The sequence below is a fragment of the Phytophthora infestans genome, genomic scaffold, assembly GCF_000142945.1.
Source record: "Phytophthora infestans T30-4 supercont1.12 genomic scaffold, whole genome shotgun sequence".
Classification (NCBI taxonomy): Eukaryota; Oomycota; class Peronosporomycetes; order Peronosporales; family Peronosporaceae; genus Phytophthora; species Phytophthora infestans.
In genome coordinates this window covers 1,858,860-1,879,914 of record NW_003303747.1, presented here as the reverse complement: position 1 = coordinate 1,879,914, position 21,055 = coordinate 1,858,860, and the positions used below count along the sequence as shown (strand labels likewise).

Below are 21,055 nucleotides of genomic sequence, written 5' to 3'. Positions count from 1 at the left end.
CAGAATGAAAGCACTTCGGTATCAGCATGATGTGCAAAGACTATATGGGCAATGCCTACACATGGATAAGCTGACTAAGCTTATCCATGTGTAGCTAGCTACCAGTTTTTCCTGAATAAGAATGCACGTATTATTAACATCGAACCAGAGTTCTTGTCGGACTGAGACACTACATGTACATAGCTCTTGATTCTCGGGTACAGGCAACAATGGTCCAAGCTGAAACTAGGCAATATTTTAGCAAGTGACTTGTTGGCGGCAATTGGCTCCTGCTCGAAGTGAAGTGTCGATTTATTCGTAAACGAACAGCTCTCATGAACGTGTACAACTGTGCTCGTTCGCCCCGTCTACAAAGTCGGCTAGAAAAAAAATCATGCTCGAAGAGAAGTCAAAGGTAAAAGCTCCACCAAAATGCAGTCAGCCCATCGGTGACAACGCGGGGAAGGCAGAGATTGCTGAGAGCCGACGTGGCCGACTACGGGTACGCTTCAACGTGAAGGCGATACGATAATGGGCGCGCCGTAATAGTCGATCGAGGTGGGTCCTTCTCAGCCGTTCTTCGGCGCTATTCTGCATTGTCTGTACACTTGTATGACGGGCACCCGCACTGGGGCGTGGCTGATGCAGCTGCTCTTTCCTTCGGACCAGGGTCATTCGATCGATCGATGATCAAGCGACATTGAATCACCGTGATCAAAATCAAATATGTACCAGGTTTAAAAGTTGTATTGCGGGCATCGCAGAATTGGCTTACATGTACCGGTATAATAATGCTGCGCTCGTTGGACAGGCTGTCCAGAACAGTACGAGAGCCTCTTGGAGAGGTGTAAGAGCTCCAGTACTGAACCTCTTCATGTCGTGCAGCGAATTGTCCTCGTCGTAAATATAACCCAGATAGCTGAAACAATAATACCATCACTGCATGTAGTCTCGAACGAACAGCCTAATTGAAGTAGCCAATAAAGTATTAATAATTGACACAAGGAATTGAAGAGCTCCGACAAAATGGCCCATCGGTCATTCTTTGTCCGTGTATCGGCCCCTCTTATTCCTCGATGCACGCTGCAACGTTGTGATACATAATTCGGACTCGCATAACAAGCACTACAGTTGCTCCTGCGGCAGCTGCAAGCGGCCTACCAGTTCCTTTCTTCGTTCGCCTTCCACAGCCTTCATGGGCGACAGCAGCCCCAGGCCATCCGCATCCGCAGGAACGAACTGTCTTCCACTATCTCAACTTGCGACGCCGGCTGGAATCCCACTGACTGGAACAGCTTCATCGCCGCGAACGAGTCGTTCTGCGGCACATTTGCGACTAGCGCTTGTGGATGTGTAGGCTGGTTCGCATAGATTGCCTCAATGTCCTGCAACACAACAAAACAATGTGAGCACACCAACTAGCGCAATATGCGACCACCAAGGTTCTTCCAACGCGCTCTTACCTCAACAACTGCGCGAAGGAACTTCCTTGCGTATCCCTGCCGCCGCTTAGGTTCCACGATGCCGAAATGCTCGATAAGGGCCACTTGGCTACCGTTTTCCTCGGAGACTGGCCGCCACCGTGCGACACCCATCGGTCCATCGCCAACTATAGACCCAAAATTCGACGCAATAACACCTCATTAGCATCTCTACCACCAGCTCCTACTTGAGATACCAACGCCATTCGCACCAAACGAAACTAAATGCCGCGATATCGGGTCGTCCGGCAGAATCTTTGCCATGTTGGGGAAGATTCTCTTCCTCAATATCTTGATAAAAGTCCACAAGGTCAGACTAGCGCGCTCCAAAGCTGCAACTGTACCAGCGACAGATTCGTCTTGTCCTTGACAGTCGAATCGCTGCACCGTAAACTCGAATGCCGTAAACGCCATCTACGTAAGCCAAACAGCAAGAGAAAGTTAGCATAGTTATCGCACTCGTATCACAGATAATAGGATGTAGTGGATTTCCACCTTGAAGCACCTGTACGTGCGACTTTTGCCAGTATGTCCGCAAATTGGGCACTTGACACCCTGAATCAAGCAGTAAACCCACAATTTAGCCACGGATGTCCATCAGAATCCAGGGTTCAACCCGCAGGAGTGCAGCTCCCGATCTCTTCTTTCTCTTCCGCTACACTCCTGCGACGTACTTGCTCATGGTTGTGTCCACAGACGCCGCAACGCTGCGGCATGGCATCGTCTTTTGCCTCCATTGCCGTTCAGGATATGTCAAACTCGGTCATCAGGTCAATTGATCGTGTTTGACAGGTTTGCACCAAATACCAATAAAAAGGTCCACCCCTCAAATAAGTATCCATCATTTAAACTCTGATGTCGCTACCTGACCCAGTAGAGGCGCGGCGAATCTCGGCCCAATTGGCGACGCTGGAGCAACAGCGCGCGCGAGGAAGTCTTCCGCATGAAGAAACGCCACTTCGACTGTACAGAGTGCGCAATGGAAGCTTCGTGCGCGTGCTGGATCGACACCCAGAGCCGATCTCGCAGGACATGGTAAGTGCCGAATACTTAACATAACGGAGGGTTGTGCTGCTGCTCTAACGCTGCTATTTGGTTTAGCTGGATGCTATTGATGCGTTTATTACAAGAAGCACTGATAGGGACGAGGTAGAAGATAAGGAGGCTGTTTCAAAGGAGGAAACGGAGAGAATACAGGATAGTAGTGACGTGGAGGCGAATGATGCAGAGCAGAGCTCATTTGAGAAAGAAGAGGCTTACGAGGAACCTATTGACGCAGGCGTTGCAATATCAACTGTCACTGCAGCAACAGATATGGACGGCAACGACGTTGAAATAACTCAGCCTTCGACTTTGGATGATGTGGAAATTGTGCCTCCGTGGGAAGCTGCAACTGCTGCAAAGATCCCGCAGGAGCTATTGTCTCGGAATGAACGCGTAAGTGACTGGCTAGGTAAGTCGAGTGACGTAAAGGAACGTCCGACAGAGGTGCAAATGGACACTGCGCAGGTAAATGGACATCTACCGGAACCTGTAGAAAAGGAACCGCTGAAGCTTGTCGACCATCCGACGTTGTATGAACAGTGGCCGCCTCAGCTTGAAGAGCGACGTAAAATGTGGTTTACTCCTCGAAATGCTAGAAGGAAAGCAAGTGTCATTGGAGCAACCCATCAGCCTGTTGTGTACTGGATGCACAACACTTTACGCGTGATGCAAGGGAATTTTGGTCTGGAAGCGGCCATTTTACTGTCACGAAGACTATCTGCTCCGTTGGTGGTTGTATCCTTTATACCGTCGTCCATTATCTACCCAGTCTGTCATTCGACCACAGCGAGCGATGCGTACGTGAGATTTTCGCTGGTGGAGTTGTACCAGCAGTTCTTACACACCGGAGTGCCATTCTTCGGTGTCACAGCCAATGAAAATGAAGTCTTAACAGCTTCTAGCGGCCAGCACACTCCCACACTGAAGCCAAATCCGTTGTATGAAGTGCTGGATGCATTTGAGCCCCACGTAGTGGTAACAGACGCCATGTTTGACTCTCCAGGCAGGAATGATCTGGTGCGTTTGGCTCGTTATTTAGAGCTGAATCGCTCGTCCTGTTCGTGGTCTCTCCTCTCGATGGACTCTTCAACGTGCTGCCCCGCTTATCAGCTTTCAATGAAGCTACAGGGCTCGTTCGAGAGTGGTGCGACTTTCGCTAGCGAAGAGCAATTTGGAGCTGAGTATGCGTCGTTTGCTCACTCTCGCCAGGGAACGTATGAATTCAGCCCCTTGCCTCGTGTTGCTCAAGATTCAATCACAAACCAGCGACGGTCGACGATGCTGTCCTCAGTCTTGCAGCGACTTCACTTAGAGGAAGTGCATTGGCTCATTGTCAAGGCAGAGAACTCGCAATCCAGCACGCAGATGCGGAGATTCAGCGAAGGCGAGGGGCTTCAGAAACTGAGTCAGCTTTTGTCAGGCTCGGATGGTCAACCAGCTATTCAAGCTGAATTACGCGGTGGAGGAGTTCTGAGTTTATTGCCCTTTATTCGTCACGGTACACTGTTTGCTGGCTATGTATTGCGACGGATAACTGAAGCCATCGCTGCATGTCCAACTCCTACAACTCCACAAGAACGAAAAGCGCTTGCGATGCGAAAGGTAAGTGCTGGAAGTGTTGCTTTATCGTTAGCTTTGGAAAACAAACGTAATCTTCTTGTCACCATGCTAGGTCATGAGATCTCGAGCGGTGAACCACTTAGGCAGAGAGCGCGACTATGTCCTGTATCTAGCACTATGGTCTGCTGCTTGTGGCCATTCGAATGCTTCAACGCAGTCAGATATCACGTCGCTCTCAGTAAGTGAACTCATTGCAAGTCTGAAGTTGTCAGCACCTCGCACGTCAGCTCTGTAAGTTAAACCCTTCGTGTCCACTACGATGTTGGGTAAGGTCGCTGATGTAGTTTTGTGTCTGGCACGTAGGGAAACATACCGGAAGCTCTTGCCTCCTTGGACATTCAGCGCTGCTAGAATCGGAGACATTTCTAACACGCAAGTACCAGGGGCTGCTCTCTATGACCCATACGAGTTGGAAAGTGCACGGACAAAGGATCCTTACTGGAACGAGATCCAAAAATTTCTAGTGGAACAGCAATACCTTCACCCGCTCTTGGTCATGTATTGGGCTTATCGGTTGATGACGTGGAATGTGTCCAGTCGAGCAGCTATAGCGGTACGAATTGACGACGTTGGGGTTGCTCTGAACTTTTATCTTATCTTTGCTTTTTTACTGTAGACAATCGATTCCCTTCTTCGTCAGTGCGCTCTTGGATCAGACAGATCTCCTGACGCTGTATTTGTCGTTTGGAAGCAGCTATTTCGTCTAGGATCAAACCAGACCACGACCTACTCAAGTACCGGAACGAAGACTCCGAATCTTGATGACCTCCGAGAGTTTCAGCGTATTCTGGAGAGCGAAATCGCGTCGCAACCGCAACTGCAACTACGTCCATGATCGAGAAGACGATGCAGTTGGCAATTATTTATTACTTCCGTAGCTATTAGCTCCTCGTGAATACTTCCACGTAGTAATACGCTGTGAAAATCTGCTTCAATGCCCAGCACAAGACCATTTCACTTGGCAGTTGTCCATTCGAGTCTGCGAGCAGATCGAGAGCCATTTGCACTGACATGCGTACGCAGTAAAATCTACAGTATACCGTCGTCAATGGTTGACATCGATAATTGTGCAGAGCAAGACTCACCTGGCGCGATTTCCATTTTCACTCGAAGTTTCGCCTCGCTAGGCACATTCTCGCGGAAGAACATGTAGTCGACACTGGCATCCCATTTCCTGTGCGTACATCAGAGTTTGAGGAGGGTTTTGTACGTAGCCCAAAGCTTCTTTTCGAGGTGTATCTTACTTGCCAGGGAACTGCACCACTGTGAAATCGCACTCGTTGCAGCGGAGATTAGAACATGCTCTGAAAACATTAAAATGGTTAGTTTCTTGAGGTTCGTGTTCGGTTTAAACACAGGAGAATGAATAGGCATGCCGTGATGAGAATGCGGTACTTAAGCCACGACTGGCGTGTCCACCATCCAGCAGCACTTGGGGGCATCTACAAGACAGCAAATTGGATCGAGTCACCCAGAGAGAAAAAGGCTACAAGATCGAAAGCCGCTTTACTCGCTTTTTATTGCCACCAGCTTGAAACTCGGTTCTTGAGATCTTCGAGTCGGGTGAATTGTATGCACCTGCTCTCGACGATGACTTCGGTCTCGGGTGCACGGCAGTTGGTTTGCTGTCTTCGTCGCCCAACATGTCTAAAAGATCGTCGAGATCATTTTTGCCCTGGGAGTGTCCTCGTTAGTGAAAACTTGTTCAACGTCATTGCAACAACACGCACTCGGCCTTTGCTTGAAGGTAGAGCAATTATTGGGAAGCTTTCTTCATCATTGGCGTACTTCACTCCTACTGTGTGGCCGCCTGTCCCACCGCCCCCAGATCGAGGACTTTTCATCGCATCCTCGACCTCATTAAGCAGATCCTGGAAGTTCATGGGTCCTCCTGACACCTTGTCAGTAGCGGAAGATGCGATTGTCCTCCGTTTCGTCAGCCTGTCGTTACTGCAGTAGACTTCGTCTATCCTTAGACTGCACGAAATGAGTGAAGTAGAATACATTTCGTGTTTATCATACCAAGACTATACTCGCCGATTCAATGGGTGCTGACGCTGTGGACAGGGTGAGCTTATCAGTGTTGCTGTCTTTAAACTCTTCCACGTTGAAGCCTTCAATGAGCTTTTTCCAGCCGAACGAAGCGATCGATAACAACGCGAATAGCGGTCTGAACAAGCAGCACTCATAGTGAGTACAATATCATAAATTATCTTTAAAATATAAGCTTGCGTACCTTGTTATCAGATCGAACCATCCACTCTGCGGGGCGGCGCCATTCACATAGCGGATATAGAGGAACGCATCATGCCGTACGCCGTCAATCATGTAGTAGTCTACAGCACCAGCCACAGTCGTGAGAAACCAAGACCGCATTCAGCCCTGTAACGCTGTCCGTACCTTGTAAATACCGCAAGTTCTGGAATCCGTTCTTCTCGTAAAAATGTCTGGCACTGACGTTATCTGCCTTCACATGAAGATAGACTGCTCCGCACTGCGGTTGGCGACAAGCTTGAGCAATGCATTCCTGCAGCAGCTCAGACGCGATGCCCATTCTTCTGACCGACGATCGAGTGCCCAGTGTCAAAATGTACATGATGTGTGTGTGTTCCCAGTCATCTGGAGAGATCAAGTCTGGGTCGTCCACTTTGCTTAGTGGCAGCGTGCTGGCCGTCACAGCGCCGAGAATATTCTCGTCTCGTCGGTCTTCCGGATTAGGCTGAACTGGGTTCTGTAAATCAGGCGAGGACCGCATTTCCACTGCCAGACGAGCGAATAGAGGTCCGCCCGTCTCCATCCACATGCCTTGAGCAGCGCCGTCGTAGAACGCCTGGTTGTAGCGGATGGGGAACCATTCCTCGTGCAGAGCTCGCACCTGGGGGATGTCCCAAGAGTTCAGGTCGCGGAAGTAGATGACGCGCTCTGGTGCTGCAGGTGTTATCTGGGCCTTGATGATGGCCAAGTCCTCCACTTCGTGGTCGATCTCTAGCGCCACGACGCGCGGAGCGAGCTCCTCAACGGTGTCGTCAACGTACGCCATGTTCCTCGAGCAGCTCAATTGAAAATGTCACGCCTTTCTTGAGATTGTGAGAATACTTATTTTTAAGTATTCTATGCGACAAAATCTGGGTCGACTGCGGAGGTCTATTTCCGAAACTGCCAAACTTGATCACCAGTATTTTAGGTCTACTTTTTGAAGAAGGACGCGATGGTTTTCAGTCTCTTGCCATCTGTGACGTGTGAAACTGCGCTAGTCGCCGCCTTCGTTTTGGCCTTGCTGTTGCCTGTGGCTTTGTCGGGATGCAACACGAGTTGCAAAATCTTCTTGACACCTGTGGTGATGCCTCGTTGCTTCATCTTCGCGACTGTCATCCAGCGCAGCACGTCCGACTCGACTGACAGCTCCGGCTGAGACTTAAAGTGCACGTGCTCGATGCCCATGTGATGCTTGACGTGCGAGAAAACGTGCGTGAGCTCGCCGAGGTCGCGTCGCTCAGAAAATGATCTGCTGGTTCCCGAGAGCGCAGTCTTTCCGAAAATGTCCGTGAGTCGGGAGTCCATGAACGTCTTCCGCTTGGAAAATGGCGGGATCTTGTCATCGTCGCTCATCTGCGCAGCACATCGATAGCAAAGGTCAATATTCACTTGAGTAGACCATTCTACACTAATTAACCATGTAGAAACGTACCTTGCTGTGAAGAAACTCCCATTGCCCGGCTAGCAGACCACCGTCGGGGCGCTTGGACATCAGAAACCTCCAGTCGGATGGGGAATCGCTACTCTCGACACTCGTTGAAGCTTTACGCTTCCCTCTTCTAACGCTAATTGAATCAGTAGGTGCCGAGACTACAGCAACAGCAATGACTTCGTTCTTCGAATTGTTCTTCTTCGCCTTCAGTGGATACTTGGTGACCTGGTTAAGAACGAGTGGTCAGATCTTTTAAATGGCTTTCAAGACGAAAGCTGCCAAACTCACCTCAGTGTGAGTTTCATCCCACTCGGTAGCACGCGTGTAGTCGCATATCGAGCAAGAATTGCTTGACTCAGTAGATGACTCTGCTGAAGTACTTTCAACCTTGGGCGCTGTATTTGCTTCTTCGTACGCGAGGCACACAGACTTGACAGGGCAGTCCGAACATTGAGGATTCTGCGATAACAAACACACCATTTGAGGTTTCTAAAAGTATAGCTGGATAGGTAAATTCAATGGCTCTACCTGAACTGTGCACATTGTCGCTCCAAGCTCCATCAACGCCTGGTTCAAAGCGCCGGGACGATCGCACTCTTCCACGAGCTCTTTTGCAGCTTTCCATGAATACTTAATCAGCTGCTTGTTCTTCGGATCGGCTCCTACAGCTCGCATTCGAGCCATCACGCGAATTACATTGCCGTCTACTAATGGCTCGCGGTTTCCAAAGGCGATCGATGCGATTGCTCCTGTTTAAATCCACACAATGAGCTGAGTGTCTACTGTACAATCTAGACAGTAGAGCTGGGGGCTACAAACCTGCCGTGTAAGGTCCAATTCCAGGAATTGTTAGCAGTTGATCAACTGTGGACGGCAACTCGCCGTCATAATTCTCCACCACGTACTTTGCACCAGCATGCAGCATCCTGGCGCGGCGATAGTATCCAAGACCGGCCCATAGCGCGTTCACATCCTACAACCATAATGCATTGGCACTCCGGTTTCTTATGTTGCAGCAGTTGCAGACGCTGTCACTTACCTCTTCGTTCGCTTCCGCCAGCGCTGCAACTGTCGGGAACTTGTCGATCCAACGTAAGAAATATTCCACCACAGTATCCACACGAGTCTGTTGCAGCATGATCTCCGACACCCACGTTTCGTACGGTGCCACCTTCCTCGGCTCCATTGCAGTATCACCATCCATGGCAATCTCGTCTTCCTCCTTCTTGTCCTGCTTGACATCCTCCACCTCCTTCTTCAAGAACGCAGCCAGTCCTGTCTTCGTAGAGACTGTATCCCGTTTCTTTTTCTGACTCGTGTGCGTCGCTGTTGTCAAGTACGGCGGCGGATCTCCTCGCCATGGAAGTTTCCGGCGGTGCGCGTCATACCAAGCGAGCAGCTCTGTTCGAGTGGTCAGCAACTCTTGTGGCCAGAAGTCATGTCGCTTCGCATTATGTTGCGTCAAGAGCACCGCGTACTTGTGTTTAGTAGCATCAGAAGCTTCGCACTTGATCAGGTCCTCAATATCTGGCTCACACGCAGCGGCATTGGACGATGGTGTCGCTGTCGGCGGCATCTACTCAAAGTGTTGAGCAAATTTGGCGGGAGTTGCCTTTTACAGTAGCTGTCACAATCCAGCATTTTTGGTGTTTCGTACACAAAAGCAACAGCATACAGTCGCTTACTATGAACAGTTCCCCAATCGACAGTAACCTTAGCCGCGAAAGGCTCTTCGATCGATGCAGCGCGTGGCCGTCTTGTCGCACGTGAAGGCGAGCTCGCCACCGAGTCTCGAGACTAGTAGCGCGCGACGCATTGCCTGGAAGGGCGGCAAGATATCGTCCAATAAGGAGGAGGCGCTGCAGAAATTCTATCAGCGCAAACTGCGGGCCGGTGACCACCTCACGGCGCAGCAGATCAAGGCCATGCAGCCGACGCGTATGTCTAATTCTCTTCACTCTGAGGGATAATTGACTCACTAACATTCGATTGCGTCGCAGTGGGCGTCAAGCTGGACCTAAATGCGGCGCTGAAGAACCCCAAGAAGCTGCACGCGACCCATCGCCCACATGCCAAAGTGACGGCAGGTGGACACCGCACAGTCCTCAAGACAGGCCGCGTGTTGGGGCCCAAGCTCGACTCAAAGCAGAAGGGGAAAAAGGCAGCGAACACCAGTAACAAGCAACAGGCTGCACGACAGCCCAAGATGGTCGTCAAGATGCCGCCAAAGCGGACGGAGAGTCCTTCCATCTCGCTGGAAGACAAACTGGATCTCCCACTGGATGCTCTTGTAGGTGGACAGAACAAACGCAGCAATAGCATGAAGCGGAGGTGAATGGAATGTGCAGAAAGTAAAGAGGCACAAGCTGCTCAGGGTTGGAGAACTCGAGGAAAGAGAGAAGACCGCTGTCCTGCGGCCGTGCGTGTGAAGGAATAAATACAACACTTGCATATCCCAAGAAGTCCACGCAGACTAGAGCGCGTTTCCTTCTTCCGCTGTAGACGCCCCGTCAGGTCGGGACAAGAACGACGTCGTCGGAGAACGAAACGCGATCTTCAGAGCTTGTAGCAGCGTCGATACCTCGATCACAGTGAGCGTGTCGGCGAACTTCTTACGCAACGCGCGACGTGTGGCCTGGTCGTGCTCCTTGGGAATCACACACACCTCCAGGCCAATTTTCTGCGCCGCCGTGAGTCGCGACTCGAGCATTTTTACTGGTCGCACGTGACCTGAGAGCGACACTTCTCCTAGGAATGCGGTGCGCTCCAATACAGGACGACCCAGAACAGCGCTGGCTAATGACACAGCCAGCGCCAGATCAGCTGCAGGTTCTTGGATCGTGTAGCCCTCCGCGATGTTCACAAACACACTTTGGTTGCGACAAGAAACTCTTGCCCGCTTCTCTAGAACCGCAAACAATAGCAACAGCTTGTCGAAGGCAACGCCTACGCCACGTACGCGTGAGAAGGACTGCGCTCCACCCCGTCCAGTGTCTGCGTTGTATTGCGTTCGGTTCGCTAGAGCTTGGATTTCAAGGGGGATGGGGCGTTTGCCTTCCATGGCAATAGTAACGGAGCATCCGTCAAGTGGTTCGAGCTCAGTCTCTTCTCTGGTCTCCGGATTCTCATCGTCCTCATCATGAGACGACACAAAGGCCGTGAGAGGGTTTGGCAATGGCTGGAGACCCTCGTCCGTCATGTTGAACACGCCGACCTCACTGGTGTTGCCGAAACGATTCTTCTGACAGCGAAGAAACCGTCGTGCACTTTGTGGATCACCTTCTAACTGCACTACGGTGTCTACGATATGTTCGAGCACCTTGGGACCAGCGATATCGCCGCTTTTGGTCACGTGCCCGATCAGGATCACAGGCACGTTACGCGACTTGGCCAGTCGGAGCAAGCGAAGAGTGCACTCTTTCACTTGGTTCACGGTGCCGGCGGGGGAAAGGATATCTTCTGCGTAGACAGTTTGGATGGAGTCGACCACGACAGCGCCAAATCCATGATAACCTTCGTCACCCACAGCACGTCTGCTCCCTCCTTCTAGTAACTGGAAAACCGAGTCCAGATTGGTCTCGCTGGCCACGAAGAGACTGTCACTCACTGATCCGAGACGTTCTGCACGCATCCGCACTTGTAGCACACTCTCTTCACCAGAGACATACAACACTCCACGTTCCTGCATGGCCGGTCCATTAGCTAGCATGTTCGCCATTTGTAGGGCGAGCTGTGTACACATGAACACCAGCACAACCATAGTATCAAGCTTGTAAGTGGCCCATCATTTAATACATTCAACGCGGTGTCCGCACCGTGCTCTTGCCGACTCCGGGATTTCCTGCAACCAGCGTCAACGAGCCAGCTACTAAGCCTCCTCCAAGCACCCAGTTCTGCATAAACAAGCAGGCGTAAGTAGCTGCAATTCTACCATCCAACACTTTAATGCTCAATCCCGTACCAACTCACGTTCTGGTAGTTGGATCCGCTCTACAAATGTGTCCAGCTCGACCTCGTTCATGCGAAGAGCACGGGGAGGATTCTCCTCAAAAGTCTCGTGGCTCGTTCTCGACCAGGCCACCGAGCGCTTTGGTCTGTTCTTAGTAAAGGATGCGGCGTTCGACTGCCGGAACAGCGGCTCGGAAGGCTTGGAGGACTCTACGGAGCCCCAGTGCGAGCAGGCTGAGCACTGGCCCTGCCACTTCACGAAAGACTGGCCGCAATTTTGGCATCGAAAGCCGTCGGATGAGCTCGCGAAGTTGCGCGCGTGTGAGGCGACGAGTTGGAGGCTGCAGTTGAGCTGTTCTCTTGAGGAACTCCGAAGGTGGCGGCATGTTGCCAGCTTCGACATCCACATCAGCGCACTTGTTTTTATCCAATCAAACCTGACTGATACCTCGAAGTATTGTGCCTAAATTAAGTGGTGAAAAAGACGGTTACACATCGATTGATCCGTAGCTTTTTATTGTGTTTCTACTCGAAATTTCGGATAGTGATCGATCTGATCGTGTTTTTTTTAATGCGATCACCACGCTTTTAAAAATGTGCCAACTCACTAGAGTTTGCTGTTTTTTATGTGGGCTTGGTTGTGAGTGTTTGGGGCTGTTTAGCGAGACGTTACGTGCACCGTTGGTCTAATGGTTAGGAATCATCCCTTCCAGGGATGAGGTCGGGGTTCGATTCCCCGACGGCGCAACTTTTGCCAGCTGTTACGGCATATTGCACCAGCTTTTTACAGCCCCGACGCCTCCACACACGTCCTACTGCATGTGGGCAACGCCTCCTTGGCCTGCTGACCACCTGGCCTGTAACGGGGTACGTAACCCTAAGTGTACCCTAGTTACATGAAGTGTGACACGTCATACTTCGGGATATTTGATACAAGGTACCAAGGTTGTGACGGGGTCACACAGCCTTGCGCTAGAGGAAGTTGACTTCCGAGTGCATACAAACGCTTAGTGAATGGCAGTTCACAGGTCCCCTTTTACCGAAAGGGAGCGAAGTGACCAATTTACGGTAGTTTAACCAAGCTCAAGCTCAGCCGTGCTGTTTAACCAAGCTCAAGCTCAGCCGTGCTCAAGTAGTTTGTAAACTAAGTATATTTATAGGTAGACCAAGCTTGATTTAAATACAAACTATAAGTCACCTACAGAAAAGCAATGTCATCAGCCAATGGTTGGCTTTGGACGACCTTGGTACCTTGTACCAAATATCCCGAAGTATGGCGTGTCACACTTTATGTAACTAGGGGTCCGCATTTAGGGCTACGTACCCCGTTACATCCTCCCCCACTTAGGTTCGGTTTAGCGACCAATCAGAGTGAAGAAGTGTACGTCACAAGCTTTCATTCTCAAAGTCGAAAACATCAACTTGGCGCGCGAGCGCGGTCGAGGCTCACTTTACAGTTATAGCTTTGAGCAGCAGTCTGTGCGCTCCTCTTCTTGGTCTCCACATCGACCGTTACCATGCCCCGTGGCACTGCGAAGAGCGGTGCGAAGACGCGCTCCAAGGCTGCTGCCGGTGAGGCGCAAGCCAAGAGCACTAAGCCTCACGGCAAAGGCTCGGCACTCAAGGAGGCTACTCAGGTGGCCTCCGAGGCGATCGGTTCCTCGGGTGACGCGGCTGTGGGCAAGCGAACGAGCAAGCGCCGCAGTCCGTCGCCCTCGGCCTCAGACAATCGTCCGAACCCTCGCTTCGTGAAACGTGAGTTCAACTCTGGCAGTGAGGACGAAGCCGAGTCCGGGAGCACGCGCAATGCTCCTGCGGGCTCTACGGGAGGGCACAGCCCAGTGCCCAGTGAGCACAAGGATGACAGCGTGCAGTCGCTCGCTAGTGATCACGGTGATCACAGTCCCAGGACGTCGGTGCGCTCTGAGAGTCCGGCCGTCAAGGCTAAGGGCACTCCCAAAGCCGGTGGCGACGAGGAAGAGAATCCTCGCAAACGTCTCTCGCTTGGGTCTTGCGCGTGCTAAGGCCTCTAAAGCCGAAGGCGCCAAGCTCTCAAAGAAGCGTACAGCCTCTAAGTCTCTACTCCGCGAGAAGAAGGAGACTCAACATATCTATCAGAGTATCTTCGACTCCTCGGATGAAGAGGAGGAGAAGGAGGAAGAAGAGGAGGAGGATGCTATCGCTGAGCCGCGGGAGGTCTCGAATGACCTTGACCAGCAACAGAAGGGATTCCAGGCTGCCCAGCGTGTGCGTGGGGGTTCGGTGGTGGCACGCGTCAGCCAGAGAGCTGCCATCAACTCAAGAGGGTATTGGCCTCCCGAGGAGAGCTCTGGGGACGACCTCTTTCTGGAGCTTCTCGTCGCTTCCCGTGGCCTTGTTGGCGGCCACATGTTTTTGAACGTACCCTTGTCCACGATCGTGACCGACCACGCCGCTCTGAAGTGGTTGATGCCCAGCCCAAACTTGACTGGGAAGTGTGAAGGAGCAGTTGTCTGTTGACAGCTTGGAGGTGGCTCGGTGTGTGCTTCTCGCGCCACACCGTATCCCTCTTAAGGACTTCACAGCGTGTCGTAAGAAGCCCGAGAACCGGGGTGGTCTCCACCCTCTTTGGGGCTACCCCTAAGTTCTTCCCGAGAACTGACCCAACTGGAGTTCTTGTGAGGACATGTTCTGGGCTTGGGTGGGGTCTCTCAACTACTCACCCTGGGAGTTACGGGAACTCCATGAAGATCAGCTGCTGTCCCGCATCCTGGACCAGCGTGATCTTCGTGTTCGGTTTGCCCACATGGTTAGCAAGCGCATGCTGCCAAGGGACATTCTGAAGCGCGCGGCTTCTAGCGCTCACGATGAGCGCGGGTACGGAGTGTCGTCAACGTCCGTACCCCGTTCGGGCAAGAAGCCCTGGACTACTTATGAAGCTGCCGCCGCTTCTGTTCCCAGATTGCGACAGCCTTCGGGCAGTCAATCAGGAGCCGTTCAATCGGCTCACACGAGCTCTCGGAGTGGGCAAAACCCCTCCACTTCACGAGAAGCTGTCGCTTACCGCGACGCCGTTGCTCCTGGAGGATCCGCTCCACGTGGAAGTGGACTTCTCCATTCCGGTCAAGCAGGGGTGGAGGTGCCCTCGTACGAGTACGAGTACTCGGCGCCTCCCGAACGCTACTCTCGTCCGAGTGCTTCTCCTGCGGGTTGACGCAGGGCCCTGAGGTTGACCGCCTTCGTCAACGCGTCCTCGTGCTTGAGATTGCACTTAGCCTTGGGACTGGCGGTGATGCTGCCGCCCAGGCCGGGAATCAGGGCGAGCTCGCTCGTCTTGCGGGCCGCCTGGACCTGTTGTAGCGAGAGGTCGCGAGCCTGCACCTGCGGGTGGATCGCCGGGCCTCTTCGTCCGATCTGGACGATGACTTTCGCATGATCCGACGGATCGAGCTCTGCTGCCACGTCTGGAGCCCCCTGCGGCACACTCCCAGACGTACGCGTATGGTGCGTACCCGGCGTACGGTCTTGACCGCAGCCTTGCGTTTCGACCGAGGCTTGGATGCCTGCTCCGACGCCCTCGTCGACGTCTGTGACCGGCCCTCGCTTCGAGGAGCTGGGTCAAGGTGAGTCTGCGAGTCATCAACCCCCTGCGGATCAAAGTGCCGCTTAAGACGTCCAACGTAGAACGTCGGGTGCGTCGTCATTGACGTTGGCAGGTCGATGGTGTACGACGCACCATGTCTGACCAGGACTGCAAATAGTCCGATGAAACGGTGCTTCAGCTTGTTGCTGCCCACAGAGCTGACAGTGTCAAGGGGTAGGTCTCTCGTGTCTAGCAACACTAAGTCCCTCACCTTAAATATACTTAAGTTTCCTCTTCCATGTTTGTCGGAGTACTTTTTTGTTTATCTTGGGCCGCTGCCATGGCATCGCGGACCCTGCTGACAACGCTCAGCTTGGTATCCATAAAGGATTCCACCTGTTTCCGCAGCGAAACTGGTCTCACATCCGAGACCTGGGAGGAAAGGGCTTTCCGAGCCTCTCCCCCACTTAGAATAGAGGAGTCAGTGTCTCCTCGAAGAGTGCGAGGCACTCTGGGGTGACGGAAGCCGTTCAAGTAGAACGGCGTGAGCCCCGTGGACGCGTGCACCGTGTTGTTGAGCGCAAACTCAACAACTGGAAGCTGCGTCGACCACGTACGTGGTGCTGTCGCGCACACACTGCGCAGGGTGTCCTCGAGCACTCGATTGACGCGCTCTGTCTGGCCGTCTGTCTGCGGATGGTCCGCAGTGGACATCTGCAGACGAGTTCCCAGTAAAGGGAACAGCGTTTTCCAAAACGCAGCAGTGAACCGCGGGTCTCAGTCCGAGACAATCGTCTCCGGGAGACCGTGATAGCGGAACACGCCATCGACGAACAACCTTGCGGTTTGTTCGCCCGTAACAGACGGGAACCGGAGCAAGATGTACCATCTTGCTCGGCCGACACACGAACACCAAAATTCCGGTGTCGCCGTGTCCGTAGGCGGGAAGCCCAAAGATGAAGTCAAGACTCATCGACTTCCAACAGTTAGCCGGTACGGGCAGGCTTTGTAGAAGAGTGCCTTGCGGGTTTGACCCGCTGACATGCTTCACATGTCTTCACGAATCTCACTCGTACATGTGGATCCACCAGAAGACCTGAGAGACCGACAGCAAGGTCTTCTCGTGGCCCAAGTGGCCTCTGGAGGGCGCGTCGTGCGCCTGCGCGAGGATATCGTACTTCAGATCCTCGTCGTTGGGTACGACCACCCGTGGAGGTTCATTGGGCTCCACCCGGTAATAGAGGAGACCAGCCTTCAACTCATATCGGTGGAACCGGGAGCGCTGTCGCGACGAAAGCCAGTCGGACTTCGCGCTCGTTCCTACCATAAGGAGCTTGACGATAGGCGCGACAGCCTCATCGTCCCGATACGCCATGCGTATCCGATCATATAGATCCGTTGTCACCCGCGTGATGTGGGCCAACTCATAGTCAGGACGCCGCGAGAGGGCGTCCGCAAGCACGTTGAGCTTGCCCGGCTTGTATTCGACGCGGAAGTTGTATTCCGCGAAGAAGGACAGCCACCTCGCCATCCTTTGGGAGAGGTGAGGCGAGTTAGTCGCCGTCCTCAAGGACGCGTGGTCTGTGTAGATCCCAAAAGGCGTAGAGCCCAGAAGGTGGACACAAAACTTCACAAGGGCATATTTCATTGCCAGGAGCTCCTTGTCGTGGACAGGGTAGTTCCGCTCGGCGGCTTTGAGCTGCCTGGACTGGAACGAGATGACTCGTTCGTGTCCAGCCGTGTCGGCCTGCAGCAATGCACACCCGATGGCGTAATCGGAGGCATCGCAGACGACGCTAAACGGCTTCGTCTCGTCCGGCAGGGCCAGGACAGGGGCCTCTTGGAGACTGGCCTTAATGCTGTCAAAAGCATCCTGGTGCTCTTCCTCCCAGCGCCAGTCGACGTCCTTCTGAAGGAGACTCGACAAGGGCTTAGCGAAACCCGCGTACCCTGCGCTGTACTTGTGAAGTTAGTTGGCCAAGCCCAACCGCTTTCGAAGATCCTTCTGGGATTGGGGCGTCGGCCATGCTGCTATGGCCTTGACCTTGTCTGGGTCAGCCCGAACGCCCACGTTGCTTACGAAGCAACCGAGAGCTTTAATCTCTGGTGACGCGAAAACGCACTTGTCGATGTTGCCAACACTCGACGGAGGTGTCTTAGATGCACCTCCATGGCCGTCTTGTCTCCCTCGGTACGGCTATGGACGAATATGTCGTCGAAATACGTCTGTACGAAGGTACGCAAAGGGCGGAACAATTGCGTCACCAGGCGATTGAACGTCACCGGGGCGTTAGACAAGCCCTGCGGCATGACGAGCCACTCCCAAAGCATGCCGCTTGGAGTGCTTACCGCGGTGAGCGGGATGTCGCTCACTCGCATCAGGACAGGTAGTATCCGTCTACCAAATCCAGCGCACTGTACAGTACGCTCCCGGCCCTGTTGTTCAACAACACATCCTTTCGTGGGATTGGTGTTTGGGCCGGTACCGTCGCGTTGTTCAGCTTGTTATAAGCGTGAACCAGATGCCACTTTCCGTTCGGCCTCCGAGCGCAGAAAGTCGGCGTCGAGTGCGGGGATTTCGACTCCCGCACCATGCCTGCCTTCACTTTCGCGGCGGAGAAGGCATTAATGACCTCGCACTGTTCGCGCGGGAGAGGCCATTGCCTCGTGACACAATACTTTGTGCCGGGCAAGAGATCAATCTCGTGCCGTACACCCCGATCCGGTGGGAGTTGGGTCGGTGGGTGTTTGTTCACCACGTCCGCATACTCCGTCACCAAAGGATACACCGGACCCTTGGGGTTCTTAACGATCTCAGAACCCAAGCGCGTCTGACGCTGCCTGGCTAGGTCTTCCAGGACGTTCTCGTCCAAGACCGAGGAGAAGTTCAGCTCCTCCCGAGTGATCTCAGGTCTCATGAGCACCATCTCAGCAATCTCTCCAGCCTTGAGGTTGGCCAGGAAAGACTCAGCCGTCTTTTCCTCGAGGTTCAGTATCTCTTCAACCTCTGGCAGCGGTTCCAAGTGGACAGCAGACTCCTTGACGGGTAATCGGTCTCGCCATCGAAGATGTGATAACACTCTTCCACCGGCCTTGTCGGAGGGGCCCGGGCCCTGGACTCCGAGTCGCTTGAAGCGACGTCGATCTGAACGAAGTTCGGATCTGACTTGAGGCGGCGGCGGCTTCATTGACGACGGCGACCGTGACGTGGAGCTTTGCTGCCCACGTCTAGGGATGTCGGCGCTACGACATCCGAGGCACTCGTGGCCTCGTGTGGTACTGTGGTACCCACACAGGAAGCGTGTTCGACGCCTTCCTCTTCAGTTAAGGTCTGGGCGACCGCGTGTGGCACTGTGTTACCCACACAGGAAGCGTGTTCGACGCCTTCCTCTTCAGATAAGGTCTGGGCGACCGTGAATGGAACTCTGTTATTCACTCTGAACACGCTGTTCTCAGTGTTCGTGACAGCTGCAGCTGTCTGCGGAACTAAGTTACCCGCCTGTGGACCTAAGTTACCCACTTGGCCAGCGCCTCTTCTGGGCGCTGCCACCATCAAAACATCCTCGGAGTCGTCATATACGTCGACGACTCCCAAGCATCTGCCGGATGCTTTGGTACCCCGGCAGCCCTTGCGGGCGCTCCGGGTCCTGACAGAGATGGGAACATGACTCACCAATGCTCTGTCGGACTGCGCAGGGCGGCTGGTACCGATTGTCTTGCCTCGCCAGTCGATCCAGGGCTCGTGCTCCTCAAGCCAGGGCATGCCCAGGATCATATCATATGGATCCATATCGAGAACAGTGAACTGTTCGAGGCTGTCAAAGTCTTCAAACTTGAGGGCCAGATCCACTTGGACGTTGGGGACAGTGACGACCTTCCCGTCGGCCAGTCGCACTGACACCGTCCCGTTGCCCTTGCTTTCTCTCAAAGCATCGGACGACTTGTTGCTGTTGTGAGCAACCGTCTGGCGGCGTGCGAAACTCTTCGACGCCCCAGAATCGATCAAGATTCTAAAGGGATGATCGTATCCCCGTACACATCCGTGTACTACGAGCAACCCGCCGCTGCTCTTCGCCGATTCGAGAGTGCACAGACTCTCAGGGGCTAAGTCCCCGTGGCACGCGCCACCCGCGCACCCATCACGAAGACTTAGTTCTTCCCCAGTAGGGCGCCCCGCCCCTACTGGTTCCTGGCGTTCCCCTGTCCCCGGGATCCTGGCTTCTGCCAGCGACCCTTGAGGACGGGCTTGGGGAAGGACCGTCTGCGGAGTCTTTCCGCGGGACAGTCGCGCTTGAAGTGGCCCATCTTCCCGCAGCCGAAGCAGCGGATGTCACGCTGTTCGGCGGACCCGAGCTCCATATAAACTGGTGCGTTGGGGCTTGTTCGACCGGGAGCCGATAAGGAACTCCCAGGCCATGCTAAGGCCGGCGTACGCGCCTGGCGATGGCTGTACTCTTCTTGAAGAGCTGAGTGCGTGCGGGGCCCACTCGAAGGCCGTCCATGAACACAGTCATCTTGATGTGTTCGTTGAGTGGGTTTCCCACTAGGGACGCCGTGAGCTCCCGTATCTCTTGCACGTACTCGAGCAGTTCGCGCCTTATTTGTTTACACGAGAGGAAGCGCGAACGCTGGCGGTACTTGTAGTTCGCCGGGAGGAACGCGGCTCGGAGTTGTTCACACAGCTGAGCCCAGGATGTGAAACATCCAGGGGATGTTGCTTCCCGTGTGTACACCCAACTCTTAGCACGGCCGCTAAGGTTGGAGAGTGCAAAAGCAACACGAAGTTGCTCGGTCGAGATCAGAGCCGCGTTCATCGCGAGCTCTACTTCTCGGACCGAGAAGTGAAAGTTCTCGCCTTCCTTCCCTTCATACGGCTTAGCCTTCAGCCGTATTGGCTTCGGGTGAGGCGGATTTGCTTCCGCCGCCGGAGCCTGCAGGTTCTCCCGCACATGCGCGATGAGGCCCTGCTCGTACGCGTCAAACGCATTGACGCGCTCGAGCTGCTCAGCCGGTGTTGACACCACCAGGCTCTGCAGGGCCTCCATCCCGAAGATGTCTGCCATCTTTCGAACCGACTGGAACTGAGAGTCGTTCATATGGGAGAAGTCGTTCCTACCCATCGCAACAAACTTCAGAAAGGTTCAGGTAGTCTACACGCGGTGGCGTGGATTTACTACAAGTGTTACCAAGTGTGACGGGGTCACACAGCACCTTGCGCTAAAGGAAACTGGCTTCCGAGAGTATACAAACTCTCAGTGAACGGCAGCTCACAGGTCCCCTTTAACCGAAAGGAAGCGAAGTGACCAATTTAAGGTAGATTGTAAACTAAGTATATTTTTAGGTAGGCTAAGCTTGGGTTTAATACAAACTATAAGTCACCTATAGAAATGCAATGTCGTTGACCAATGGTTAGCTATGAACAACCTTGGTACTTTGTACCAAATATCGCAGAGTATGACGTGTCACACTTCATGTAACCAGGGGTACAGTTAGGGCTACGTACCCCGTTACAAAAGGTCGTCCAAAGCCAACCATTAACTGATGACACTGCTGTTTCTATACGTGACATAACAGTCTGTATTTAACTCCAGGTAGGCGAAGCAGACAAATATACTTAGTCTACGATCCACCACAAATAGAGACGTTGGCTCCTACCGGTAAAGGAGAACCGGGGGCTGGCGGTTACCGAAAGGTTGCATACGCCAGAAGAACAGTTTTATTGCGCGAGGAGGA

At 53.3% G+C, this 21,055-nt stretch overlaps 7 protein-coding genes across 7 annotated transcripts; 3 read left to right on the top strand and 4 right to left on the bottom strand.

The window, feature by feature from the left end:
• Positions 1-373: 373 nt before the first annotated feature.
• PITG_08041 (uncharacterized protein) lies at positions 374-999 on the top strand (the record flags this gene model as incomplete). The annotated part of the gene is made up of 2 exons (XM_002904185.1): positions 374-537; positions 628-999. The coding sequence occupies one exon, from the start codon at positions 374-376 to the stop codon at positions 509-511; it is 138 nt and encodes a 45-aa protein (XP_002904231.1).
• A 173-nt stretch (positions 1,000-1,172) lies between these two features.
• Positions 1,173-2,176, bottom strand: PITG_08040 (uncharacterized protein; the record flags this gene model as incomplete). The annotated part of the gene is made up of 4 exons (XM_002904184.1): positions 1,173-1,364; positions 1,443-1,588; positions 1,673-1,874; positions 2,135-2,176. 4 exons carry the CDS (start codon positions 2,174-2,176, stop codon positions 1,173-1,175), a joined length of 582 nt encoding a protein of 193 aa, XP_002904230.1.
• Positions 2,177-2,315: 139 nt separating this feature from the next.
• Positions 2,316-4,959, top strand: PITG_08039 (uncharacterized protein; the record flags this gene model as incomplete). Its single annotated transcript, XM_002904183.1, has 7 exons — positions 2,316-2,495; positions 2,562-2,609; positions 2,805-2,927; positions 3,015-4,121; positions 4,177-4,355; positions 4,428-4,677; positions 4,741-4,959. 7 exons carry the CDS (start codon positions 2,316-2,318, stop codon positions 4,957-4,959), a joined length of 2,106 nt encoding a protein of 701 aa, XP_002904229.1.
• A 96-nt stretch (positions 4,960-5,055) lies between these two features.
• PITG_08038 (sporangia induced hypothetical protein) lies at positions 5,056-6,028 on the bottom strand (the record flags this gene model as incomplete). Its single annotated transcript, XM_002904182.1, has 6 exons — positions 5,056-5,153; positions 5,210-5,298; positions 5,369-5,426; positions 5,481-5,566; positions 5,663-5,799; positions 5,855-6,028. The coding sequence occupies 6 exons, from the start codon at positions 6,005-6,007 to the stop codon at positions 5,056-5,058; spliced, it is 621 nt and encodes a 206-aa protein (XP_002904228.1).
• Positions 6,029-6,140: 112 nt separating this feature from the next.
• Positions 6,141-7,164, bottom strand: PITG_08037 (uncharacterized protein; the record flags this gene model as incomplete). The annotated part of the gene is made up of 4 exons (XM_002904181.1): positions 6,141-6,294; positions 6,361-6,460; positions 6,525-7,044; positions 7,120-7,164. 4 exons carry the CDS (start codon positions 7,162-7,164, stop codon positions 6,141-6,143), a joined length of 819 nt encoding a protein of 272 aa, XP_002904227.1.
• Positions 7,165-9,551: 2,387 nt separating this feature from the next.
• PITG_08036 (uncharacterized protein) lies at positions 9,552-10,147 on the top strand (the record flags this gene model as incomplete). Its single annotated transcript, XM_002904180.1, has 2 exons — positions 9,552-9,750; positions 9,813-10,147. The coding sequence occupies 2 exons, from the start codon at positions 9,552-9,554 to the stop codon at positions 10,145-10,147; spliced, it is 534 nt and encodes a 177-aa protein (XP_002904226.1).
• A 413-nt stretch (positions 10,148-10,560) lies between these two features.
• PITG_08035 (DNA repair protein radA) lies at positions 10,561-12,186 on the bottom strand (the record flags this gene model as incomplete). The annotated part of the gene is made up of 4 exons (XM_002904179.1): positions 10,561-10,608; positions 10,772-11,494; positions 11,628-11,705; positions 11,774-12,186. 4 exons carry the CDS (start codon positions 12,161-12,163, stop codon positions 10,561-10,563), a joined length of 1,239 nt encoding a protein of 412 aa, XP_002904225.1.
• Positions 12,187-21,055: the final 8,869 nt, after the last annotated feature.